General features: G+C 32.9%; 5 protein-coding genes across 5 annotated transcripts; 1 reads left to right on the top strand and 4 right to left on the bottom strand.

Moving 5' to 3' along the window:
- Positions 1–5,117: 5,117 nt before the first annotated feature.
- LOC129789753 (farnesol dehydrogenase-like) lies at positions 5,118–5,927 on the bottom strand. The gene is made up of 2 exons (XM_055826796.1): positions 5,879–5,927; positions 5,118–5,821 (listed from the first exon to the last, which is right to left on the bottom strand). The coding sequence occupies exons 1-2, from the start codon at positions 5,925–5,927 to the stop codon at positions 5,118–5,120; spliced, it is 753 nt and encodes a 250-aa protein (XP_055682771.1).
- Positions 5,928–6,397: 470 nt separating this feature from the next.
- LOC129789752 (farnesol dehydrogenase-like) lies at positions 6,398–7,209 on the bottom strand. Its single transcript, XM_055826795.1, has 2 exons — positions 7,161–7,209; positions 6,398–7,101 (listed from the first exon to the last, which is right to left on the bottom strand). Exons 1-2 carry the CDS (start codon positions 7,207–7,209, stop codon positions 6,398–6,400), a joined length of 753 nt encoding a protein of 250 aa, XP_055682770.1.
- A 525-nt stretch (positions 7,210–7,734) lies between these two features.
- LOC129789746 (proliferating cell nuclear antigen) lies at positions 7,735–8,937 on the bottom strand. Its single transcript, XM_055826790.1, has 2 exons — positions 8,644–8,937; positions 7,735–8,553 (listed from the first exon to the last, which is right to left on the bottom strand). The coding sequence occupies exons 1-2, from the start codon at positions 8,749–8,751 to the stop codon at positions 7,879–7,881; spliced, it is 783 nt and encodes a 260-aa protein (XP_055682765.1). The 5' UTR covers positions 8,752–8,937; the 3' UTR covers positions 7,735–7,878.
- A 1,345-nt stretch (positions 8,938–10,282) lies between these two features.
- LOC129789676 (ATP-dependent RNA helicase me31b) lies at positions 10,283–19,371 on the top strand. The gene is made up of 5 exons (XM_055826678.1): positions 10,283–11,089; positions 11,579–11,666; positions 11,735–12,113; positions 14,241–14,888; positions 16,662–19,371. The coding sequence occupies exons 1-5, from the start codon at positions 11,028–11,030 to the stop codon at positions 16,838–16,840; spliced, it is 1,356 nt and encodes a 451-aa protein (XP_055682653.1). The 5' UTR covers positions 10,283–11,027; the 3' UTR covers positions 16,841–19,371.
- Positions 19,372–26,371: 7,000 nt separating this feature from the next.
- On the bottom strand, positions 26,372–27,802 carry LOC129789259 (ATP-binding cassette sub-family G member 4-like). The gene is made up of 4 exons (XM_055825911.1): positions 27,709–27,802; positions 27,532–27,643; positions 27,258–27,459; positions 26,372–26,899 (listed from the first exon to the last, which is right to left on the bottom strand). Exons 1-4 carry the CDS (start codon positions 27,800–27,802, stop codon positions 26,372–26,374), a joined length of 936 nt encoding a protein of 311 aa, XP_055681886.1.
- Between the last annotated feature and the right edge of the window lie 190 nt (positions 27,803–27,992).

Raw genomic sequence — 27,992 nt, 5'->3', positions numbered from 1 at the left:
CACCCATGTGCTCAGCACATTGCCAAATTTCAACTCATGCACCCCACATGGCTCGAGGGATTTTCTTGCACCCCGGGGGCGCCCAAAAGCAAGTCCCACATCTGCTCATCCGGAAAATCAGTCGACTTCTAGGTGGATGGCACTAAGGGTGGCACACACACATACATACTAAAAGTGGCAAGAATGTTGAGTGACTAAACAGAATCAGCCACATAATTCGGGATCAGTGTGTCTTGGCATCGCAACAAAATTGTTTCACGACAAATCCTAAGTAGTGGGAACAGAAGATTTCTGTGAGAGCTTCCTTCTAAGAGCCTGGGATAAAATATATAAGGAGGTTTTGCTGTAAGCACGCTTTTACCACCCACTCATGTTAAATGCTATTTAGATCAGTGTTTCGATATGAATTTATATCCCCTAAATTTGTACACACAAAATACATAATACACTAACAGAGTGTAAGAGATTACAGATTAAAGATTTAACGAAATTATAAGGATCTGAAAAAATTTAAAAAGTAATGTATGTATGTGTACTAACCTATTTACCTATTTAACATTCATTCAGAGCGCCATAAGTTTTTTTTTTGTACGAAACAAAAGCAAGAAGAGAATTTGAGTGACTTTATATTGAGGCTCAGAGGGTTTGCGGAACTTTGTTTTGGAGACTTTGTTGTATCCGAAAAAGTGTCCGATGCAACACAGATAAAAGAACTCGCTTCGCCCCCCTCGATAAACATAACAGACACCTTAAATTTATTAATTTCAAGCAAAGCTTGGTGATTTTACAGAAAAAGTTACCTGAAGAATTTCTTATTTTTTATGCATAAAAAAATAAAATCTTTGGGGCTTAAGGTGGGTAAAAAACAAAAAAAATGAATAATCTACAATATTTCAACTTTGTTATTTTTGGCAGTGTCGTGGAGATGCTAAGAATTCTGGGGAGGGAATTATGACACACTATTGTGGCTCACACTTTGATCCCACGTGAATCTCCTGCTCTTTCTTGTTTATAGTGTTTTAGTGAAAATTCCTTAGGTGGTGGATTCTGCAGAGACAAGGAACTGAACTACTCGCACGAAGAGAAGTAAGGCGGGGGAGGTCTTAATAATCTTATGAGAGTGCGAGATAAACACATTTGGGTAATTTATAAACTTTATTAATTATTGAGAGAAGCACACAAATACACCCCTGGATTTTGAATAAGCTACGACGGGCTTTCCTCTGTAATTTTTGGTATGAAGCCACAATCATTTGATTCGCATTGGGGGACAACACGATCTATTGAAACTTAATCTGGTGAACATCATGGGGGATTGTCTCAAGGTTTGTTTACTCAACGGATGAGTGAGATTCAATTGCTGAGACGTTGGATGCGGTGCATTTGCATTGAATTGTCAAGGGTAATGCCGGTATCTCCGCTCTGCACACCCCATCAGAGAGCTACCAATTTTCTGTCGTATGGATTTGGGGGTTGATGCATTGAGAGGAAGACAACACGTAATTGCAAATCTGAGATGTAATTAAGCATCGAGATGATTCCCAGATAGTTTATTCAATGAATGCAATTTAAGATGTTCGATATCGCAATAAATTAGATACAATTCTCCACTGTAAAAGATTTCCTGCAATTGGATTTGACATCAATTAAGCATTTTCTATTACATGTAGTACAGAGAGGGAAGCAGTAATGAATTAATAGCATAAAAAAATGATTGAATGACGGAAAATTTATAGAAATATGTAGAAGAGTAGGTTGTAATGAGTAATTTTTTATTGATAATTTAGTAAAGCAATTAAAATCTTAAAACAATTTTCATAACCAGAGCTTCGTTTATGCACATAAAGAAATCAATTTGAGAGAAAATTGAGGAAAAAAAATCTAAGAATAAAGATATTCTGGTCATAAGATTTTGTAATAGTAAGGTATAAAAAGTTGATAAGCTTAAAAAACTTAATAAAAGATTAAAATGCATTCTAAATGTTTACCTTCGTGAGCTCTATGAAACTATTACGTGTGGATAAACCTCCCAATTTAGGGGACAAAACCCTCCTAATATTCCTGAGAAGGTCACTTCAGTGCAAAGTCAAACTAAAAGTCAATAGGGGGCATTTAAGAGTAAATTATCCATACATGAGCTTTTCCCCGGATATGTTCCAAGAATTGATGGCATTAGGTCAAATATTTGCTCATGTGTCCCCTGTCCTCGATCAATAAACACACAATTTTGGGAGTCTCCACAAACCCCTGGGCTTTGAGCTTGAAATCAATTGGAAAAGCAAATAAATGGGAACAAGGAATGGGGAGTTTGGTGAATGAATCAAAGAAATCATCTCCGCGTGGGTAAAAGACATCAGTATTGAAAGAATCAGCAAATGGGGTATAGTTGATGTGGTAGTAATGAAAATGAAAAATGAAAGAAATATTCTCTATGTGAATTATTGTACTCCCCAGTGCCTTGTTTATTTAACCAATATATAGCGTAATTAATGAAGCATCCCATGGGGATCCTTTCATCACATCTCGGCCCATTGTGCCGTGCATGGGCGGACGTGCTGGGGGATGGGGAGCTGCGGTAAAGTGACACAAATGAATGATGCTGGAGGTTGAAATAAATCAAATTACCTCATTAGGGGAAATATTGCTATATTTTGATAAATTTATTAATTAGATCGATTGGATGAAAAATAGAGGTAATCTTCATTTCGTAGGTGCGAAAAGCACAAGTTAAGGGGGGAAGGAGTTCAATTCCACAGTGTGGTGGTGGAGAATATATATAGCACAAATTCAACGATTTATGGTAATCAGATGAAGATGATTTCTCATCAGATTATTTCATGAGAATTCCCCCAAACTGTGTGGCACAGAATCTTCTGCATTAATATGCATCTAGTTGCTCCTCGTTCACAAAATGAAATCCAGATTATATTCTTCGAGGGGGTGGAGAGTCCATGACGGCATCCTCGGAAGGTTGAGGATTTCATGATTTTGTGCCACGCGGAGGGTGTTGCAAACATCGCACAGTGCCTCTTGAGCTACCGCACATAATTTTGTCATTCATGAGGCCACTAATTCTTAATTACCAATTATACAGATTTTCCACCCCTCACACCCATCCACCCCCGTAGCGCCCTGTAAATGTGGGAAATGGCTCTCTGTGCGCGTGATGTTTTTGTTTGGTGATGGCACACAGCGAAAATTATCGTGGCATCTGCCAGGATTCCCAGGAGTTTTATAAAGTCACGAGCGCGTCAATTTTCCTTGCAGCTATTTAAAAATCAACCAACACCGACAATGAGCCGTTTTCACGTGTCTGACGTGGGAAATTTTCCACCTCTCATTTTTTTTTCACTCTCGCTCCCTTTCTGCACAGATAAATACGATGGGGTGGACCCATTGGCGCAAGTAAGGACTTTCAGATGAATATCAATTTTCCTATTTAAAATTCACGAGTCGCATGCTCAAGGCGTGGAAATCACTTCTCACTCGGGAGATTTGCTTCATAATTTTAGAGGTGGGACCTAAAGAAACCCAAAAAGGGGGAGACTCTCCTCGTTGCTTGTCATGAATTTCGTGATGAAAAGTGAGAGGATTTTTGAAAATCTCAAACTTTGTCTTCTGCAAAAGAAATTTTAAAGATAATATTTGAGGGTTGAAATATTATAGTAGGAAGCTTTTGAATTAAGCAAAACCATTTGAGGAGAATGTTTAAAAACTAAATAAAAAAGAAAAATTATTCAAAAATAATCCCATAAACTTTAATTTTTTTTTTATTAAATCATCCTCTGAAATTCAAGCATGTGTTAGGCAATTTTCCAAGCACACCACGTTACCTAGTGTAGCTACTATTGGTGGAATTTATGCATTTTAGGGTAGCATTCGTATGCATTCGAGTAACCCAACAATCGCCGCGGGGTCATTGAAATAAACAAGGAAAATTTATAGATTTTCCCCCCGCGGCAGAATTTTGTGGGGATTTTCAGAAAGCGATAGAATTCTATTTCCCGACTCATGTACGAGTGGCTTTAGTGGAAATGTGCAACAAAGTTAATAATTCATCGTCTCACCTCCCGCATATGGCATTGAGGGTTAAAATTTGGTGATAAATCAGTGATTGATTGAGTGATTGTGGAATGCACGCCACGCGCGCACTTTTCATTTCCTCGATCACTTCCCACGCGTCAGGTAGGAAGCTCCACAGTGGGAGAGATCTCAAAAATTCCCATCTCATCTAGGTATATTGGGGGATTTTCTTGGAAGCTGTGTGGGATTTAATTTACTACGTGGTGTATGTCCAACAGTCGAATGCTCCCTTTTGCTTTTGGTCCACATACACACAATAGATATTTGGGGGGGGGGGTACCCTCTTTGCGACTACTCGCCCTTCTGAATTGCATCTCAAAGCAATCTCATCGAAATCTCTATTTCCCCACACAGTCACCCTCACTGTTCCCAGAGGATGCTCGCATTCCAATGGATAATGCGTATATTGCAAATGAAGGTTGAACTACATATATAAATGTTGGAGGTTGTTCACATTGCATCTCCTCTACCCTTCATTGCTTGATCTGTGTGTGGTGATTGTATTGATTCATTTTGTAAGGGAAATTACTTACCCCAGAATTCCCCACCTTACACACCCCCCAAAACCACACTGGGAGACTTCACATAATAATACAGGAGGATACTGCGGGGATTTTGGGGAACTCACATCTCAATCCATATGTGGATTATGCATCGAAATATGAGATTCAAATGTGCAATTCGTCAATTTAATGTCCCAACAATATGCACGACACAGTGTCATTGGCAACCCACCCCACCTGTCCAAGTTTTGAGGGTGTGGATTGAGGGAATTTTGCCAAAGGATTTGCATTTTGGTGATTCTTCCATGTTATTTCCTCTTCAAATTCATCAAAACTGTTTAACGGAAATTACAGGTAGGAATCCAGGCAAGAATTTAGAACAATATCACAACTTGCTGTTCACTTCTTCATTATCTAAAATATCGTAAGTCTTTCCTCAGGTATCTCAGGTGTTGAGAAAAATTGATTTTAATTCTTTAAGCTTTTTTCTTTTACAAACATTGATCAAAAAAAATTAGATGCACAAAAAATTTAAAATGGTTCTCCAAAAGGTTTAACGATGAGTTCATGAATTTGCACATGTGGAGGGGTTCCCAGGACGTGTAGGACACTATTGGAAACATCTTCAGGTTTAAGAAAGAGATGATCTCCATGCAATTCTACAACAATCTTTGGTATCATTTCTGTTTTACAAAGCCCTGGACTCACAGAAGAAACCTTGATGTGATGCTTACTCCGAATAAATTCTTGTCGATGAATCTCTGTCATTGCAGTTACAGCGTATTTACTTGGTGCGTACATATTCTGAGAATCCATTCCTAAATCTTGCCGAATATTGTGCCCAACGATACTATTGATATGAACAACATGAGAATTCCTTCCATGTTTCGCCATTGATTTGTAAGCTTCACGCGTACAGTACACAACGCTTAGAATATTCGTATCAACAACTTCGCGAATCATGTCTGAATTATTCTCATTGATTAGCTCAGTGAGACGAAAAACTCCAGCATTGTTGATTAGAACATCAATTCCATTGAACTTTGCATCGATCCAAGAGAAAGTCTTCACAATATCCTCTTCTTTGGTCACATCGCACCTCACTGCATACAGATTGTTGCGCAATTCCTCTGGCAAATCATTCTTCAGGGCTTCAACTTTTTCTACCCTCCTAGCTAAACCAATTACCACCATTTCCGCTTTGATGAGATCCTTTGCAATTGCAGCACCAATTCCTGATTTAAGATTTTCAACTTATTTACGAAATCTTTTTTTTTTCTTCAAATATTTACCTGCAGAGGCACCAGTTACAACAGCAACACGATTTTTCCACTGTTCCATTACTATTCTTAATTTTTGATACTCTCAAGAGGTAAAACTTCAGCACTATGCGGAGTTGTTTATTGTCGTGGCTTTTATAGTTAAGAAAGAACTAAAATATTTTAACAAGCAAAAATATTTAGTTGGTAATCATAAGAGAAAAAACTAATCAAGTTTATTTTTATACGACTAAATCTAAACTATAAACTTGGAAAAAAAAATCTTCTAAAAAACTACGTAATTAGTTGGCATATGCCACATTCGTGGTATGTAATGTACATCATTTTCCAACCTGTAGACCACCTGAGAAAATGCTAAATCCTAAACCATTAATTAAAGTTTTAACCCGATCTGAGGGGATCGGATTTTAGAACAATCATTTGATTTTAATTTTTTAAACCTCTTTTACCTTTTTTATTATATAAACAGCAATAACAATGCTTATAAAAAATACTTGGTGTTGGCCACGAAGTGGAACACCAACTAATAAACTAAAATTTTTCCCCGAAAGGCTTAATAATTAGCTCATGAATTTGTACATGTGGAGGGGTTCCCAGGACGTGTAGGACACTATTGGAAACATCTTCAGGCTCCAGAAAGGTAAGCTCTCCATACAATTCTACAACATTCTTTGGTACCATTTCTGTTTTGCATGCCCCCGGGCTCACAGAAGAAACCTTGATGTGGTGCTTACTTCGGATAAATTCCTGCCGATGAATCTCTGTCATTGCAGTTACTGCATGCTTACTCGGTGGATACATATTTTGTGAAGCCATACTTAAATCCCGCAGAATGTTATGGCCAACGATGCTATTGATGTGAACAACATGAGAATTCCTTCCATGCTTTGCCATTGATTTGTAAGCTTCACGCGTACAAAACACCACGCTTAGAATATTCGTATCGACAACTTCGCGAATCATGTCTGAATTATTCTCATTGATTAGCTCAGTGTGTCGAATTATTCCAGCATTGTTGATTAGAACATCAATTCCATTGAACTTTGCATCGATCCAAGAGAAAGTCTTCACGATATCATCTTCTTTGGTCACATCGCATTTGGCTGCGTAGAGATTGTTGCGCAACTCTTCCGGCAAATCATTCTTCAGGGCTTCTACTTTTTCCACCCTTCTAGCTAAACCAATTACCACCATTTCCGCTTTGATGAGATCCTTTGCAATTTCGGCACCAATTCCTGTTTCAAAATTTCTGATTTATTCACAATTTTTCTTAAATTATTTCTCTTATTTATACCTGCAGAGGCACCTGTTACAACGGCCACACGATTTTTCCACTGTTCCATTATTTATCCTAAACTTCCTCAACGTTTTATGCGCACAAAAGGTAAAACTTCAACACTATGAGGAACTATGATTGCTTTCCTGGCTTTTATAGTTAAGACAAAACGTTAATATTAAGACAAATAATTTTTTTAATTGCGTAATAATTAACCGTAATGAAAAGAAACCTCATAAAATTGTTTATTTATCTTATTAAATTTAAAGCCATGAACTTGAAAAAAAAATCTTCTAAATAACAAAAATTAAACAATGAGGACAACATAAATTCTAATTTTAGAATTAATCAAATCATTTTTGTTTTTGTTTTTTTTTTTACTTATAAAAACAGAATTTAATAATTGGGTCACATTAAAGGACCTAAAAAATAAATAGAAAGGAAATTGGAATTTTCACTTTCTTTAAGATTTGTGGCCGTAATCTTTCGTTTACAAGGAAATAAAGAAAGAATTTCGTATTTAAGTTTTAGCGCTTTTAATGTTAAAAAAAATCAAAGAATATTGGTGAAATGGGTGAAATAAAAAGAAATATTCAGTGAAATAATTTTATTTTATTATCATCTTAAAAATTAGTTATGAATTTCTCCTTCAATTTGAATACGACGAATTACAAGACAGAGTCGGATTGTTCAAAAATGCTGTATGATCTCACTGGACAGTCCGGGCTAATATACCTTAATTCTCATCATCCTCAATCTTGGGCGCCAAATAGTAGCGAATGTGGCCGAGATCCTGGATTCGGTACTCAACCACTAGTGGCACATCCAGAGACATAGACAGCTGAACCTGTGATGTGAGTGGAGTGGCTTTCGTGAAGGAATTTAGATAGCGACAGGCAAAGGTGAGAGATACTGGTTCCTGCATCTCAATGATGACAGCTTCCTCCTCCTTGTCCACACTCGTCGTTTGGGCCAGCTTGATATTGGCTGAACCTACATCACCGCTCGCGGAGAACTTTACACCCTCCTTGGTGCAGCTGATCGACAGAGATTCCCCGAATTGCGAAAGGTCACGGCAAATGCGTGCAAACTCCATTGCCGGCATCCGGACGACACATGCGTAGTCAGTTTCGGGAATGCCCAAGTGCTCCTGGTCGAGATTCATGAGCTTCATCTCGTAGTCTGAGACTTTCTCCTGGTTCTGGGATTCAAACATAAAGACCACGGTGTCAGCATTGTCTTGCGCCTTCATGGTCACAGTATCGTCATTGTTGGCACATTTCATGATTTTTGCCATGCTGGCTAGATTCATTCCCATCGAGAGGTTCCTGTCGCACCTGTACTTGTCAAATCCATCTGCCCGTAGCGTCAGGGAGACGAGGGAAACGTGAGAATTGTCCATTGCTTGCAACTGTCCGGGAAGAAAGTGAGGTTAGATTAATATTCTTAACTTCTCTTCCGTGGGGGATTTTCTTAATTTTCCAATCAATGCCAAACTCACCTGAATCCCAGAGTCATTGCAATCAAAGGTTGCCTCATTCAGGAGATCTTTAATAGCATCCAAGACTTTCTTGAGGGTTGTTGCGGAAGTCAATCGTGCCTCAAACATTTTCGTCTATTTTCTTTTATCGTCTGGTGTGGAAAAATAATTGGTGAGGATGTAAAGGTGTTTTTCACAAACTTTATAAGTTTTTCTTGAATAAAATCGGTCAAAATTCACTGGGAGAGGCACAAAAGAAAATCTTGCACAAGAGCACGAAACGCGTATTTTGCCGCCAAATAACTTTGTCAGTTTGACAAACAACATCGAAAAATCAAATGCGAAAAATGCCGAAATGATTTGAATATCTGCATCGATAAAATCGGCGTTGCACAAAAATAATGTATTTTCTTTCTCTTTGAGAGCTTCACAAGCTTAAAGTTTTTACTATTAGTATTGATACAGCAACATTGATGGTTAAAATAAAGAGGAATTCTGCAATTTAATAGATTTTCAGGTTGTTTCATTTCGGAAAATATCTACAAAAATAATCGTAGCTAGTTCTGCAGATATTATCAGACGATTTTTCGCTGATTATCGCGAAACTTGTTTTGATGGGTTAACTGCAGCCATATTGAATATTGTGAAGTGTGGATAAAATCTTACAAGGTAATACAGATTTTCCTTTTCAATTTTCACTATTTATTTCCTAAAATTTACTCACAAAATATCCCCCAAACCCCTCCTTGGTCATCAAGTAACACTTTTCTCGCGGAGTTTTCTCGCGGGATTGGGATTTAGCGGTGATTTCGGGGCTCAAACTTTGGGGTGACTCCGGTGATTCGTAGAGGTACCCAAGACAATGGAGACTCAGTGCGTGGCTTCAATTTCTTTTCAACCAAAATGACTCAGGAAGTTTCTCCTGCCCTACAATTTCACGCTCAAATTGTTTCTTGAAATCCTCCATTTCTGCTAATAAAGAGCAATGAGTTTGAAATTCGGAAAAACTCGAGGAATTTTCACGAGCTGGGGGGTGAAAATTTTTCCCAAAAGTTCCGGAAACAAAAGTTTACACGGTTAGAACATTTTTTTCTGGAATTTCCGAAGATTTTTCCTTTTTATCCTTCCAAGAATTTTCAAGTAGAATGATTTTGTCTCCTTCAGGATAGGAAATTTGGACGATTTTCTTAAAATTTATCCAAAATTTTCTCATTTCGCTTGAAATTCGTGAAGCAAAAAGTTTTCTTGTCTCATTCTTTCCCGCTTGTCGTGACATGGGTAAGAGCGAGAGGGATGATGGCTAGTGGCGTGCAATTGAACTTTATGGCAAAAGATTTTAACACTTGGAGGACAAAAATGGTAATCGCTGCCAATTTGACTTTTTTTAACCACCACAGATTAAAATCTATCCAATTTATCTTGATAAATTCTACATCTATGTATATAGGCGACTTCAAATACTAGAATTTCGTCGAAAGAAAATCTGGAAAAAAGTTTTCTTTATAATAGAAAAAATTAAACTCAAAGTATAAGGTTAGAAATTCGTGTCCTCCAAGTGTTAAATAAAAATTGGGATTCATAAAAAACCGTTATGCGAGTCACATTTTTCACTAAAAGAGAAAATTTTTGCAAAGTTTTTCGCTGTTTAAAAAAAAACCTACAATACCCAATTGTCCTTCTTTTTTGCAGGTATAATAAAAAAATAAATAAATAAATGAGAATCGAAAAGTGAAAATATCAGAGATTAATTTGAGAAAGACAGAGCTAAAAGGAAAAATTTACAATTTTTTTTTAAAGGAGAACACAAGCGACAGTCCCAGAGGATTATTACAAAAAAAATTTACAAAGAGAAAAAAAATGTGTACAGTTTTGGGTGAAAATTGAATCACGTTAAAACAGTAAAAATGTATCAAGAAAAGTGATTAAAAACCCACTGAAAATCTTCGAAAAAAAAGAACGCAAAAAATAAAGCACATAGACTTAGAAAGGACTCTTTTTAGTAGGATCAGAAAAAGGACGCTTAACTGAAATCGTGTCTCCCATAGAAAGTTTCAGAGAGATTTTACAAGAGACAAGTGCTAGAGACTTGAGAGAAAGCAAAGATAGAAAAAAAAATCCTGAGAGATTAACCAAAGACAAAGTGAAAAAACAAACATAAGAAAATTTTAAGTGTAAGAAAACAATTTTGCAAGTTTTCATTCTTTTCCAACGTGAAAGTGAGACATTGTAAAAAAAAAACACATAAACTTGAATTTATTTTGTAAGAATAAAAAAGCACCTAAATTGCAAAGTGAAACTGAAAAAATAATAAAAAGGGTGATTTTGTGCAAAAGGGTAATAATTTTACGTTGTGCAAAAAGAAGCAGCAGTGACCAGTAAATCCAGAGATTGTGTTGGAGAGAAAGATGATGACTGAAAACCTTAGCATGGCAAACAATCATCTGAATAATCACGGCCCCCAGAAGGGGTAAGTTTTTTTTTAACTGATTTTTATATATTTTTTAAATTGTTTTTAATGTTTTTTCAAATATGCGAGGGACGGTTCAACATATTTTTTTCTTATTTCTTTCTTACAAAGTATGCGATTTCTTTACACACGCCTCACGAATAAGGTCATAAAAAGAAGAATTTGAATAGTCGAAATATTTAGCTTAATTTGATAAAAATTAAAAAAAAATATATATGAAACTGTTCAGTTAATTAGTTTTAATTGTTTTAGACTTTAAATGGAATGAATAAAAAGAAATTTACAATTTCCAAAATTAAAAGTAAAAAATTAGAGTCTAATTTGGAGGGACCTACTTTTTGTTTATACTCAACAACCACACATAAATTTCTTCTTGTCACTTCTTTTATCCAAATACTGCTGACTCGATGAATTTCTTCAGCATATTTGCATTTAATTTTCTCTGACAAAATAACAACAAAATCATTTTCTTTTAATTTGCAAAATCAGCACGTATGGCAGTGAAAAGGCAGGTGACGACTTGGGGTGGAAGGCAAAATTGAAAATTCCACCAAAAGATAATCGAATTAAAACGAGTGTAAGTAGAGAAAAAAAAATCTTTTTTTTTTGGAATTTTTTTTTATTATTTTTGGGATAATTTTGTAGGATGTCACAGACACACGAGGAAATGAATTTGAGGAGTTTTGCCTTAAGCGCGAACTTTTGATGGGGATCTTCGAGAAAGGATGGGAGAAGCCGTCACCCATTCAGGAGGCCGCCATACCTATTGCTCTCGGTGGTAAGGATATATTGGCACGTGCTAAAAACGGTACGGGCAAGACAGGAGCCTACTCGATTCCGGTGCTGGAGCAAGTTGACACCACCAAGGAGTACATTCAAGCATTGATTATTGTGCCAACGCGTGAATTGGCCCTCCAGACATCGCAGATTTGCATTGAGCTGGCCAAGCACATGGACATTCGTGTTATGGTCACGACTGGTGGTACCAATTTAAAGGATGATATTATGCGAATTTACCAGAAAGGTAAGTTTCTTTCCTCCTTTTTCGTCTTTTCTTTTCGAAAACTTTTCTTTACGTACACCTGGAAAGGAAGTAACGTGCAAAAGAGAATGTAAACGCGACAAACTTTCAATTTTATTTTCAACTTTGAGGTGAATATTTTACGATTCATTGAATTAAATTCTGTTTTATTTTTATGAAGAAACTTTCTTCTTCCTTTAAATGGGGATCACCTCAATTTTTTTATGATGTACAAAGGGTGAGCTGAGCTGAGCTGCTGTAGTTACTAAGTAATAATCACAATGTAACATAAAACTCCGACAAAAGGGAAGGAGATTATGTGCTGATGGTGTAAACAAAATTCTATATAATTTTATCTATTTCTCAAGAGAGAAACAAACTTCTCCACAAAAGATATAACCCATGTTGTGAGATACAAGAAATTTATTTATTTTTAAAATGTGTGGATTATGTTACTGGCAGCTGAAAATTTCCATACATATTGCAAGTTCTGTAGCAAAGCAAAGTAAATGTGTGTGGGGATTGATAAGTACAGTGAAGTGAAAAGTTTGTCAACCATTCTGTGGGCAACTTTTCAGGCATTTCTGTCAGTTTTTGCTGTTTTAGGAATTTTCCATTCATTTTGAGGAATTTTCTTTATTAATTGGAATTGGAAATAAGTCTTTTATTAATTTTCTTGATTGACGAGGACAAATTATGATTCTACAAGAGAAAAATAAGATCCTTTGACTCAATTTTTTCTCAATGAATCATAAAAAAAATCAATTTTCTGCTTAAAACTTACAAAATTTATCAAATAACCAAGTTTTGAATGTTGTAATGGAAAAGCGATAGGGGTAACTGGGGTAAAATGGTGAATTTGAAAAAAAAAAATAAAAATTAATAACTCAAGAAGCAGTGGGAGCTAATCTGTCTAATTTTGTCAGTACACTTTATACCCCTGCCTAAACCTAGAAAGTTTCATAATAATTGATCCAATATTTTGGCTTTTATGTATTTGAAAAACTAATTTTTCGAATCTCAAAGTTACTCTGACCTCTCTACTACAAATTCAGTTTTGGCGAAATTCACTGCAATTTTTTTGATCCAAATGCATTTTTAGACAGAGTAACTATTTTTGCTAAACACGAATCTAATCTGAATTTTCCAACAAAAAAAATTTCCGAGTTTTCCCGTAGAACACTGATAGTAAAAAGTACCCCTTGGGGCAAAGTGGTGAATTGTGTTTTTTTTTTAAATAACTTTTTAAATTCTTGAAAAAATAATTTTCCTTAATTAGTATAACTATTACATACAATTTAAGATGTTTGATCACTCACAATTACTAATTTTTATAAACTAAAAAAAATAAAAAAGGCAGTTTCTTAAATTAACCGTTTTTTTTTTTAATTTTTTGTATTTTTTTTATTAAAAAAAAGTTTTAATTGGTACACAAATCCCTCATTCTCAATAGATATTATAGTGCCTTGCTAAAATAATTTCATTAAATAAAGATTAGCGAACAAAAAACGCAATTAACCGTTTTACCCCAGGATTTTTGGAACAGGCAAATTTGGAAGAGTTTGGAAAATGGCCTGAAAAAGCATTTTCCCGTTGAGATAGAGAAAAATCGTCTAAAACAAAGTTGTAGCCCGGAAAATTTCCTATAAGATAGTTCTCATGGGAAATCTCAAATATTTCCATAGAGCTCAGGAAAAATTATCTCCTAAAAATTCACCGTTTTACCCCAGGTTCCCCTAATGTTTTTTTTTTTTTTGTTTGACGACTATACGACTAAAATTTGATATGATTTTTGAAGGCTGGAGTTCGAGTACCTCTCGACTTGATAAAAATAGCAGCAAATTTTTTTATGGTTTGTTCGTATCTCAATAAAATTGACATTTCAACTAGCACGTTATTTCCACATAGACTGCAATATTGATTGCTAAAATATCTCTTATTTTCAAATGTTTTGAAGAATATTTAATCAAAATGATGATAACTTGGATTCCCCTTCATTAGAAGCAATTAATGAGAATCTAAAGATGCTGATTTTTTTTTAAAAAAATTATTATTAAACAGAAAATTTGAAAATGAAAGCGAGAAATTAATAGAATTGAGGGCGTTTTTTTTTTAAATATATAATTGCAGTACAAGTGATTATTGCAACGCCTGGTCGTATACTGGATCTAATGGACAAAGAGGTGGCAAATATGGCACATTGCAAGATGTTAGTATTAGATGAGGCAGATAAGCTGCTATCGCAGGACTTTAAGGGCATGCTGGATCATGTCATAATGAAATTGCCGAAGGAACGTCAGATATTGCTATTCTCTGCAACATTCCCAGTCAGTGTGATGAATTTCATGGAAAGACATTTGCGTGAGCCATATGAGATAAATTTAATGGAGGAGCTCACACTGAAGGGTGTTACGCAGTACTATGCATTTGTGCAGGAGCGCCAGAAGGTGCACTGCCTCAATACGCTCTTTTCGAAATTGCAAATAAATCAATCCATCATCTTTTGCAATTCAACACAGCGTGTTGAGTTGCTTGCAAAGAAGATAACTGAATTGGGTTATTGCTGCTACTACATCCATGCAAAAATGGCTCAGGCGCACCGCAATCGTGTTTTTCATGACTTTCGGCAGGGTCTATGCAGGAATTTGGTGTGCTCTGACCTCTTTACACGTGGTATCGATGTACAGGCTGTGAATGTTGTTATCAATTTTGATTTTCCCAAAATGGCCGAGACCTATCTCCACCGAATCGGACGATCTGGACGATTTGGACATTTAGGTAAGTTTATAAAATGTTTTTCTTTTCTCCTCACCTTTAAATGTTTCAAACAACAACAATAAATTAAATTCATCTCATCATCATTGTTTGATTTGTCTGCTAAACGAGCAAAAACATAACATTTAATAATATTTTCATGTAGTAAGAAAAAGAAATTCAAAACACGTTCATTATGTTATTTGCTAAAGATAATATTTGATGAATAATTTTCTCCACAATCCATGTTAAGTTTCAATGTTTCCTCCAAGAAGGAATTTTATTACTCTCAATATGCTCTATATTTGAATTGAATTGATAATTTTATCTCTCTTACTTGAGCTTATGAATAAAAACCAGTTGTAGCTGGATTTTAAACTCAACTCACTATTCTCTACCTTTCAAACGAAGTTTTCCGATAAAAAAAAGAGAAAGAATGATTAACATTTCCTGTGGTAGAGACTCTTTATTTGCAAAACATTTTGTACACTGTAAATGAATCTTTTGCAAAGTTTTTGATAAAGTTTGTTCTTTTAGTAACTATTCATGGGATTTCAGCTGTGTTTCTTTCAGACACAGCTTTTGTGTACCGAGCAAAATCGAAAGTCGTCAGATCGGGCTCAAACTTGGGATGATCACGAATTAGGGTCCCAAAAAATTCCAAAAAACGTATGCGCCAAAAAAAATTTTTCTCTGGCCAGCCGTCCGCCGGATCATAAACTTAAATTGCAAGAGAACGGTAATAGATTGAGACTTGCGGTAAACGGCAAAGTTTAAATATCGACATGAAGAAATCCGATTTCTTCATGTTTCCGCCATTTTGAATAACCCCAAAATTTTGTTTTGCCGATATCTCAGCCCGTGTTATAGCTAAAAATCTGAAATTTTTATATGTTGTAGGAGACATCAATACCTTTCCAAAGATACCACATTTTCGAAAATCGGTCAAGCCGTTTGGTCAATATGGCCGCCACAATTTTTCATCGAAAATCGAACATAACTTGAAAACGGCTTGACCGATTTTGATCAACCTGGGGTCAAATGAAAGCTCTCAACAAACCCTATAACCCCTCGGAACATCGAAAGTTCAAAAAATGGCCGCAAGTGGCGCTAAAATCGAAAATAAAATTTTCGATTAGTTTTCGATGAATATCTCGAAAACGCCATTATCGATTTGCTTCATTTTTTGATATATTATAGCCTATTATAACATCTATTTATAAAAAAAAATTTAAAAATTTATGTCGCCATTTTGAAAATATTGAGTTCCAACTTTGACATATCATATCTCGGGTTCTACAAGTCTGATTTTGATCAACTCAAGCGCAAATGAAAGGTTTCGTGAAACCCTACAAATGCCTAGAACATTGCAACTTCGAGAAATGACCGCGAGAGGCGTTAAAGTCAAAATCAAAATTTTCGAAAATTTCGAACTCGAATATTTCAAAAATGCCATTATCGAGTTAATTCATATTTTAATATCTTATAGCTGAGGTTAAAACCTTCCCAACGATAGCTCAAACTCGAAAATCCATGTAGCCGTTCCCGAGATATGGCGTTTTAAAGATTTCTTGGGGGATGACTTTTCAACTTTTCCCGACTTTGAGCGTATTTAAACAAATTTCGCGTTCTAGTTTGCTCTCACAAAATTGGTACACTGAAAGAAACACAGCTCCCGTAAGCTTGGTCAGCTTACCAGTACATTTTTTTCGTGTTTGATAAAGAAAAATCGAAATTTTATTATTTTTATTGTCAAAAAGACTTAATTTTAAATGAAAAAATTTACCTTTATTTCAGGTATTGCGATCAATCTCATCACATACGACGATCGCTATGATCTGCATCGCATTGAGAAGGAGTTGGGAACGGAAATAAAGCCAATTCCCAAAACAATTGATCCATCACTGTATGTGGCGACCTCACTGAATGATCCAAATAACAGTTTGAACAACGATGAGGGCAATGTGAGTAAGTGAACACTGATTTATCATCCACCGTCTCCCCGGAAGCTCCACGAGGGCTCCACAAACACCTCAAATATCTGTCGTGTGGCAAATTATCTGGGTGGATTAGCGTGATAGTTTATTTTCTTTACTATACTTCTCTGAAGTTTTCTGGGGGGAAGGTAGAAGGAGTTTTTTTTTTTTTTAATTTATGCTTTGATAGCCCAGAGCAATTAAAAGAAGAAGAAAAAAATAATAATGAAGAGGAGAAGGAAGAAAACTCAAGGAATTTCATTTGAAAAAAAAAGAAGAAGAAGAAATATTGCTTAAAAAGATTTTGTTGAAATTTATTTGAAAAAAAAAACTATATTTTTTGCACTGAATCAGTTTAAAACAACAACAATTTATTGAATGGGGAACAAGAAAAATCGTGAAATTGATTACATTGCGGGAAAATCAAAAGATCAAGAAAACAACTAATTTATCAACGTATTTTTTTTTGTATTGATTACATTTTTTCTGTGTCGAGTGATTTTTTTTTAATTTAAAAAGTGAATTAATGTGGAAGGAGGGATAAAAATAAAGAATTTTCAACTTGAGAGGAATATAGTGAATTTTTGTATAGAAGAAAAATTAGAGGAAAAAAAAAAGATAAAAAAGAATTTTCATTGAATTTCAAAGCATGTGGAATGCAAAGGGGAAAAATTGTATTTAATACAAAGAAAAAAGAGAAAAGCAAAACAAAAACAAAACATCCCAATCATTGTAACTTTTCTTTTTTGAGAAAAAAAAATTGTAAAAGTGTATAAAATTTCACTGATTTTTCCTCTGTGGAAACCACCTATTTTTTTTTTATTAAAAATTTATTATAAATTAAATATTCGCAGAATAAAACTTGAAAAAATAAACAAACATTTGAGACATTTATGCAAATTTTAAACAAAGAATCTGTTTGAATTTTTTTTTTCGTTTCTTTTTTTTGTCAAAAAATCTTAAGAAAAAAAAACAAAAGTAATATAAAAGGTCCATCCATCGAGAGGAAGAAATGTGAAGGATTTTGGTGACAAAATCACAAATCAAATCATATTAAATGAAGAAAAAAAAATTTTAGTAAAATTGTATCAGATCGAAAGAGAAGATGGAGAAATAGAAAGAGGAACGAAAAAAAAACTTAGTGAATATTATTGAGAAAACAAATTTAAAAAAATATTAGGATGAAAGTCCCGTAAACAACACACACACATGTAAAATGAGATGAAAATAAAAAATCTTTGTACATTTTAAAAGAAAAGTAAAAGAAGAAATTCACACACAGACTATAAATAAATAAAGAAAAAATAATTATATAAGACTTGTAAATAACAAATATACAAAATTAAATTTTAAGTGAAAAAAAAAATATAAAGTAGAAACTTGCGAGACAGGAAGAAAGAAAAGTCAGCAGATGAAAGAGAAAACATATTCCTGCGAAAATTTTCGCTAAGGGAAATTGCTAACGGTAATTAAGTGGTTAAAGCCGGTAAAGTTAAAAAAAAAAAAGAAGCTGGTAGGGAGGGGAATGCAAAGAGATTGAGGGAAAGTTTATTAAAGAAAATATGATTCAAAACTAAAGCTGGACAGGTTAACGGAACTGGACTGAAATTGGTAAGGTTTAGAGGAATCTTAGAAGAAGGAAACTTCTAAGAAATTAATAGATGATGTACTGAATTTAGGGGGAAATGGGTCTTTGTCAATTTTTCTAAACGTTTGTGAATTTTCAAGTGGTTAAGAGACTCCAAAAATCTTGTCTTGGGACCTTAAAAATTCTTGCGGAGAATCCCTAAAAGTAAAACCCCAAAGTCTGATCTTTAATTTATATTCACAACAAAATATAATAATTTGAAAAACTATTGATTGAGTAAAACATTCTCGGGAATAGGAAGCACATAGAATGTTCTGGAGAGGTGCAAAATAAAGTTGTCTTTATTAGAAAATTTTAAATTAACTAATAATGATGCAGAAAGTTTCATTTGGGAAATCCTTGAACTATCCTTTCATGAAAACCTTGAAAATTGCTCAAAAGAAATATCTTTTTCACTTAAAAGGAACAAGGAAAACCTAAAGATTTCTCTTTTAAAAATATTTAATTTTTACATATTTGTCTGTTTCCGAGAAATAGGAAAGCTAAGTAAAATCATTAACCAACAAGTTAATGCTGAAATGTGGCGATAAAAAGTTTGAAAGTGAATTCTTAAGGTCACAAAATTTTTATTAAATGTCAAAAACTAATTTATTCTTTAATGACAAAAATAATGAGAATTTCCAGTCAAAGTCTTCACTAAATCTTCTCTAAATTAATATCATGAGCATAAATATTAAAAGATTCTGGTTGAATAAATTCAAGATCAGTTCTAGTATTGACAGATTAATCAAGAAAAAGAAAAAAAAAACAGAAATAATTCGAGATTTGAACTCGGGCTAAAAGTGATAGTAAACTGAAGTGCTGACTACTATGCCACGCGCATAAAAGAATAAAGAAGTTTCCATTTCACAGAATTTTATTTTTAAATTATTTTCAATAGAAAGGTAAAGAGTAAAAAACAGTTTTGAATGAAAGATCGTGATTATTGAATTGTTTATAATTTTCTTTTATTCAAAAAATAGTTAAAATTTCAAACAACGTTTTAGATTGTTTGAAATAAATCTATAAAAAAAAAATTGAAATATTTCAATATCCTGAAATTTTCAACCTACTATTTCATTTCATTATATTCTATATCAATTTCTTATAACCTCTTTAATTTTAGCGATAAATCTTTCTCTTTGCATTCCTCTCTTTCTATACTAGTTTTCAAATCCACGATGATCAATGAAAAGTCTGTATAGGATATGGGAGGGGGAGTTTGTAAAAAAAAAATGAAAACAAGAGGAAAAATGAAACGGACAGTGTGGGAATAATCAAGAAATCACATTTGTAAAACTGAGCAAAATAACAACCAGATTTACATTGCCAAGAAGTATGAGGATGAATGGGCAAAAAAGGACGCGAGAGAGTGTTAATTGCATTAAATTTCTTTCCTATTATTCTTTTAATTTTTTTTTTCAACTTTTATCCCTTTTGTTTTCTTCTCTCTTTTTAATAAACTTTTCTTTTTTTTAGATTTTAAAATCAGTGTGAAATCCTTCAATGCCTTTCGTGTTAAGATTTATATTACGTAAATCATTAGTGTTAAATATGAATTCCTATAATTTGATCAATGCTCTGTGATCATGGAAATATTTGCAAATATCTCTCTAAATAAATAATAAACAACAAGATTAAGGAACAAAAAAGCTAAAGAATACGGATAAAAAAATGAGTTTTACATGAAATTTTGAAACTTTAAATGAAAAATCTCGTCAAGTCTGGGCTTTAGCTGTTTGCTCCTTGGTCAGAATTATCAATTTATCAACATTAAACTTCTACAGAATCCAACAGAAAATTTTTATATTTTAATTCTGGTTTTTTGCAGTCGCACTTTTCATTTATAACTCTCCTTAAAGATAAAACTCAAGAAACCTCACGAGAACCATTAATATTGAGCAACGTGAGATGTTTAAAAAACCAGAATAATAATTAAAATATCGTCAATTTTGCTGTAAAATTTTTATTTGAAAACTTTAAACTTTATTTGTCTTACGAAAATAAAAGAAAAGAAATATAAATGATGAGGAAATCAGTATAAAACAAATAATAATAAAAGAGAAATCAATAAACAAGTGGCAAATGTGAATTTAAAAAAAAGCAGAAGAAAAAATATCGCCAAGAACAATGAAAAAGATTATAGGAGAAATTTTTGGTCTCTTTCTGCGAGACTTTTAACGCCTTCTTTCCGTATGTGTGTGTGTAAGAGTGCATGAATTTATGGGATATGAATGATTGTGAGTCAAATCAACGTCTTTTATTTCTTATAAAAAAGAAAGAATTATTAAATTAATTATGATAAATTTGATGAGAGTAGAAGGATTTATATGTTGTCAGATGATATATAAATTCTCTAAAGGTAAATAGAATTCTAAAGTAAAACAAAAAACAAGAGTTAACTCAAAGAATTTCTTTTTTTCTGCCACAATTTATGAGATTAGAATGCATGGTTGGGATGCAAGTGGGTGGGATATCTTTTTTTTTTTGCGTGTGTACATTGTGTATGAATGAATTATGAAGAAAAAAAAGTGCGTGCAATTTGTATTGGGATAAGGGTGGGATTTATATATGAATGCGAGTGAAAGAATGTTTTTTTTTTTTGGGTTTTGAGCGTGGAATAAAGAAATTCTTTTTGCTAAAAAGTAAAAAAAGGAAAAATAAAACAAATTAAAATTGAACACATTGTAAGCAATGTTAAAATGAATTATTAAAACAGAAAATCAACATAATTTTGGGAGAAAATCATTGAAATGCGAAGAAGATGAATTAATTGGGAAAGGTTGCCATAATATTTTATGGGGATACTAACCCGTATTTAGTCGATTTTGAAAACAATTGATTTTCTCACTTAAAAATTCGTAAAAATTAGCCACATTTACCCACTTTTTTAGGCTACAGAAAAAGAATCATGAATAATGTATTTTTGCTATTTGAAATGAAAATTAACATTTGAATGTCCAATAAAACAATAAAATTATTTTCATTCATTCTCTATTCGAAAAATGAAAAGACACAACAAAGAGCTTTTTCTATTCCAAAAGTCTAAATAAAATTCATTGACATTTCGAATACCGTAAAATGGGGTGAATAGAATCAGTTTTCAACTTTGAGAGGCTGTAACTAAAAAACTATTTGAGCTAGACCTATGAAATAAAAGCGAATTTATGGGTCTCTCCTTCTACTTTGAGGATACTATTTCACTTTTTCACCGCATGGTGCTCCTTTTCGTTAATTTAAAAAAAATAGTCCTGATTCTATTCACCCCACCTTGGGGTGAATGGGATCACCTATTTTATTTGCGATTTTTACGTGGAAAATCACTAATTATTGTAAGAAAAATCATTTTTAGTTAATGTCAATTTAATTTTTAACCAGTTTAGCCAGGCTTTGAGCGAATTGGTGATCCTTAATCGTTTAAGGACCAATAAAACGTTATCGTCCCATAGCTCGTTTTTGAAAATGCCTAATTTTGACAAGTTTATTATTTATTCAACCAGAAATAATGGAGAACTAAGTTGTAATAGCAACTGAACATTTTTAAATCACAAAAGGACATCCTTGAGGACTAAGAGTATTAAAAAGGACGAAAAACCGAAAATTTCAAAATCGGGATTTTTGGTAAAAAATGTCATACTAGAACTCAAAAGAACCTCCAAAATATTTTTTTTCACGCCATTCTGGAGTCCTTACGATCCTTAGGCAGTTAAGGATCGAAGGGCGACATTTTTAATCATAGCTTGTTTTCGAAAATGGCATGAGTTTAACCCTTAAGGACCATAAGATATCCCAAAAATTTATGTTCTTTTGATTGCACCCGCTGAAATCCTTATAGTCTTTAGGATTAAACTTACGCCATTTTCAAAAATAAGCTATGATCCGAAAATGTTTCATTAGTCCTTAACCCCTTAAGGACCACAAAGATTCTGGAATGGCGTGTAAATAAATTTTGGAAGTTTGAACTCAAATAAAACATTTTTGGCCAAAAATCTCAACTTTGGAATTTTCAGTTTTTCGTCCTTCTTGATCCTGTGAGTCCTTGGGGATGTTCTTTTGTGATCTCAAAATGTGTAATGATCATTAAGACATAGTTCTGCATTATTTCTAGCTAAATATATAAAGATTAACTAGCTAAAAAAAGAAATTTTCAAAATCGAGATATTTGCGAAAACGTTCAATCGGTCCTTAAAGGGTTAAAGGATTAAGGGTAAAGGACTAAATCTTCAGATTCAACATTCTTCTTGCTTGTACATCTCATATCTTATCTCATTTTTTAGCACATTAGTCAAATAATCATTTTAGAAGCCCCTTGAAGTATGAAAATTAGTGATCCTATTCACCCCAAATTTTTAAATTAAGTAACATGAAATCAAAAAAGCACTAAGAATAGAAAAAAATAATTTTTTATATAAAATGTCTTTACTAATCTCTTTTCCTGAATAAAAAGAGCGTTGAATGGCAGTAGAATTATATTTTTAGAACTTTCGTACTTTTCAGAACAAGTAAAGTTTTATGGGTTAACCAATTTAGGGTAAAATACAGCATTTTAAAAAAATTAAAAAATGTAAGAAAATTTTTTTTGAAAAAAATTCTAATATTCACTAACTAACTCTATATAGTCTAATGTTTCTTTCGGTGGTATGATTTCAAAATTTAAAAACATATTTTGGTCAAAATTTACGATCAAAGATTTTCCCAGATTGCTGATTCTATTCACCCCAGTGATCCTATACACCCCATTTTACGGTATCATTATTTCATTCATCAGGTTTGCAAAAAAAAAATGGGAAATTAATTTATGATAAAAAATACTTTCGTTTTTTTTATTATTTAAATTCATATCGATTACGTATAAAATATTTAAAAAAAAAAAAGCGTTTTTAACAATTGGATCCTATTTTACGACCAAGAAATTCTTAAAATCGTTAAAATTACAGAAGAGATTTTTGAAATTTCATGAATTTCTAGTTTCTTTCATTTCGAATATCTACACGTAGGTGTGAATTCAAAAACTTATCAGTTAGTCCAACATTTTTTCATTTTGAATCTCATTTTATCGTCTCTGAGATTCGAAAATAATAATTTATATCAAAGAATAAGAAAAAATCTCCGTGAACTGATAAGATTTTAGATTTCACTCCTGAGAATGAATGAAAAGTTGTTTTGAAAAGAAAATTTTAATTCTAAATTTCAAAAAATAATTTAAAAATAATTTTTCGGGGTATTTAGAAAACAAAAATCAAAACCATTTTTCTCACAGTAACGTACTTATAGAAAGAAAAAAAAATCCGTAGAATTTTCTCTATTTTACCATTAAGATGAGAAATCTTCATAAAGTTGTGTCGCAAAGGTTTGGTTGATAATGATATGAAAAAAAAGAAGAAAATTCCAAAAATAAATATTAAAGGATAGGAGAGGAAATATTGAAAGGTGCTAGAGGCACAAAATCAAGTACCTGTTTATTATTAATCCATAGGGAAAGGGCTACGATGGAGTTAAAACAATTGGTTTAATAGTTCCGGAAAGATAAAGATAAAAAAAAGAAATATTTAGTCAACTGGCCAAACCTTAAAAAATGAGATGAAAATGATTTTAAAAAATCCACGGAGATGCTCACAGTTTTGAGATAAAAAAAATCCCTTTTCAGATCCCTTTTATGTGATTTTTGTAAGGGATTAATTAGCAAATTTCGCTCTAAATTGTGAGCTAATAAAGACGATAAATAAAAGAAATTTGCAAAAATAAAGAGAACAATCAAAACTAACATCGATTGGTTGTCAAATATCAGTTATTTTATTAATATTTTGAAAAAAAGAAAAAAGACAAAATCACAATCTTGGTAAAGTTTTTTAATAGAAGAAAGCAAATATGAAAAAAAAAGATCTGTGACCAAAAATCTATACATATAATAATAGTGAAAATTTTCAAAGTAAAAAAAACATCACTTCGGAAGACTTTAAAATTTAAAAAAAAAAGATCAGTATATTAATTTTTGAAAACCACAAAAGAGGTCACAGCAAAAAAAGTAACAATGAAAAGAAAGAAATTGAAAAAAAAAAACAAATGCCATTTTCATCAATTTTAAGTTTATAACTTAAGAAGAAAAGTAAATCAGAATATAAATTTTTGTGAGTTTTTAATGAATGATAAGCAATCTCATTTTAATTTTTAATGCATCATGGTAATTCAGAAAAATTAAATTATGTTTTAAAATATTTGTAAAAATCCAATATTTTTCTGTTGATTTTACAATGTTCGTTTATTTCTCAAAGTGTAGCAGTCTATGTGAATGATTGCTAAATTTTGGAATTAATCGAATGCAGGATTTACAATAAATCATTGAATGGCATTAAAAAAAAGTGTTTTTTATTAATCTTATTGTAGCGATCCAGCAAAAAAGGAAAAATTAAAAAAAAAATCTACAAGGTGAAAAAGCGTGAATCAGATTTCTAGCGATTTTATTCAAACTTAAAGTCGAATCGGTTTTGTAAAAAAATCCTTCTTCACACACAAAATAAAGAAATGCAGGGGATCATTTAAGTAAATTCTTTAGTTGTCTTTTAAGGGCAAACATGGAAACTAATTTAAAAATTGCAATCCAAACAATAATTCCCACAATATCCAATGCATAGTTAGGCTCTGCCATGTCCACTTCATCAAGAATCCTTTCTGGAGACTTCAATAAACAAAGGAGTCGTTCACATGATAGCTCCTTGCGATCAAATCCGTAGATTATCTGCATAATCCCCTCAAAGTAGTATCGCATGAAGGAAAAGTAAGTGAGAGGTTTCAGATAAATTGGTATTTCTCTGTAGCGAATAAGGTATCCTGAGTATGCTATTTTTGCAATAGAAGTCACAGGAAGTATGAATATTCCCATCTATGAAAGAAAAAAATTACATTGTAGGTTAAAACATTATTTAAAAAATTTTAAACTAACTTTAACTCCAAAAACAACTCCAATGGTTAAGCCACAAAAGAGGGAATTTATAGCCAAAAACAGGAAAATCAGGGAAATGTACAAGACTTTGGGGACATCATCAGGTTGACTGGACAAGAAGTAAGCTGGTAGGAAAGTAGCATATGTGCAGACAATAACAATTGGCAGATCAGCCACAATTTTTGCATAAAAATACGGCAGGAATGCGTAACGATTATTTAAGTACTCCCTATGAAAGGTTTTTGATTCTGAAGGATCTGAAAAACATCAAAATTTATAATTCAACAAAAATACGTAATTTCTGGTACTATTCTGACTTACAGAGTAGAATAATGGGAACAGAGGTTCCAAAGAAAACCAACAATAAAAGAAGTAAAAGTAAGGAAATGTTGGATAAAACTTTAGAAGCATCGTCACCGATATTGTAGTAAGTTAAACCAAAAAAGATTCCACACAATAAACTTATAACGAATTTTAATTGAGCTAGTATCTGCAAAATTTAAGAAAACTGACTTAAAATAGGTGCTCTGCAAATTACAAAAAATAATCATGATTACTTAATTTGAATTTGGCGCGTATTTCACGAGATTAGCATGATGGTGAAATTCAATGGTGAATATGGAAATATGGTGAAAAATAAGTAAAAAACGATTAATTACATAAAAAGTCTAATTAAACGCGGATTTAAAACGTTTTTATCCGAAATAGGTTTTTAATGGAAGAGAAATCTAAATACTCACAAGTTCTCTGCGGTTACATAAGAAAGCTCGAGAGAGTAAAATACAAAATTGCCCCCATTGAGTAACAGAGTAGGAGCTTTCTATGAGTTGAAGATCATCTTTACTCCCAACTGGTGTTACTTCTTTAAACAAAAATAAAACAATCATCAAATAAAAAAAATTAAACATGGATTTGGTACTGACCACTATACTACCGAGGAATAACTTACATATTGTATCAAAGATTACTTTATCAACTTACCATTTGTGCTAGTATTTATAGCATGAAAACTCTTTTCAATCATATCTTGCATCTGGATATTCTCTCTGGCTTTTGAGAGGAGAAGCTCAAGATTTCCCTGTCGCTGCCCACTTGCAACGTCGAGAATAAAATCGGCACGATTGTAGTATTGAGGGCAGTAGAAGCCAGCTTCCTGAAATCTCGGAACTATGTCCTCAACTGACCCATTGTAGATGCACTGTCCATTTGAAAGGACATAGACATCGTCAAAGTACTCCAATACGAGCGATGAGAGTTGATGAATCACGCAAATTACCGTTCTACCCGATTGTGCTAGATCCTTCAGATGCTTTACAACTTGTATCGTTGAGACACTATCTAGACCACTTGTTGGTTCATCGAAGATCATAACAGGAGGATTGGTGATCAACTCCTCACCAATTGCTAAGCGCTTCCATTCGCCACCTGAAAGCTTCTCAACATGATTGTGGAGGCATTTTTCTAAACCTAGGAGTTTCACAATATCGTCAATCTATGTTAAAAAAAATTTTGAAGATATAAAAATATTTAAATGGAATGTTTTACGGAAATGTTAATGAAGAAAGAAATGTGAAAATCAGTTTTTGTCTTGTTCCTTAATTAATTGAGGTGGTCATTAATTTTTTTTTAAATTATTCTTCTATTTAAATAACCTAGATTCGAATTTAACAAAAAAAAAAAGGAAATATGTTCAGCTGAAGCTAATAAAATCTTATTTTATTATCAGAATAAAATAATTAATTCCCAAGTAAAGAAAATTACAAGATAAATGAGAATATATGAGATTTTCTGAGAAAAATTAGAAACAAGACAGATGCCAATTACCACAAAAATTAATAAATCTTCTATTTTCTAAGTCTTACTATAGTCGATCTTTCGGATATTGAAGTATTTGTTGGTAATTTAAATTTTGCAGCATATTCCAACGTTTCTTTCGTTGTGAGTTTACCCAAAAACGTTGTATCCTGCGCAATGTATGCTGAATTTTTCCTAATAAAACTCTGACTAATTCTTTCGCCGTTTATTAGTAAAGTACTCTCGTTAGAAGGTTTTCTATAAAAACGAAAAAAACATTAATTTTATGTTTGTAATAAAAACAAATATGTAAAAGATGATTTTAATTACTTAAAACCAGATAAAATATTGAGAAAAGTCGACTTTCCAGCTCCTGATGGTCCAATAATTGCACTAAGTCGTCCTGCATTGAAGTATCCACGAAGATTCTTCAGAATATCAACTGAAAGTTTGGCAAATAGAATAAAATGCTAGAAGTTTGATTTGTCCAACTTAATTTCAACCTACTTCTCTCAGGTTTAGACACAGAGAAGCAAAGATTGTCGAAATAAATACTTTTTCTCTCACTTCTAGTCACTAAATCAATTGCAATGTCTCCCATTTTAATACTGTAGTATTTATATGAAAGACTTGTTGTCAAGTCAACTTCTAAAGATCAACTAAAATTTTCACTTTATTTAAACTCTGAAGTATTTATTGTACCCATATAGGGGAACGTGGTCCAATTCTGACCTCTTAAGACTTTTTTTTTAATACGCTTTTACTTAAAACTGATAAAACTTTAAATGTAG

This window comes from Lutzomyia longipalpis, chromosome 2, assembly GCF_024334085.1.
Source record: "Lutzomyia longipalpis isolate SR_M1_2022 chromosome 2, ASM2433408v1".
In the NCBI taxonomy this organism is placed as follows: Eukaryota; Metazoa; Arthropoda; class Insecta; order Diptera; family Psychodidae; genus Lutzomyia; species Lutzomyia longipalpis.
Note: the sequence above shows the minus strand (reverse complement) of the source record. Positions and strands in the feature narration are given on the sequence as shown.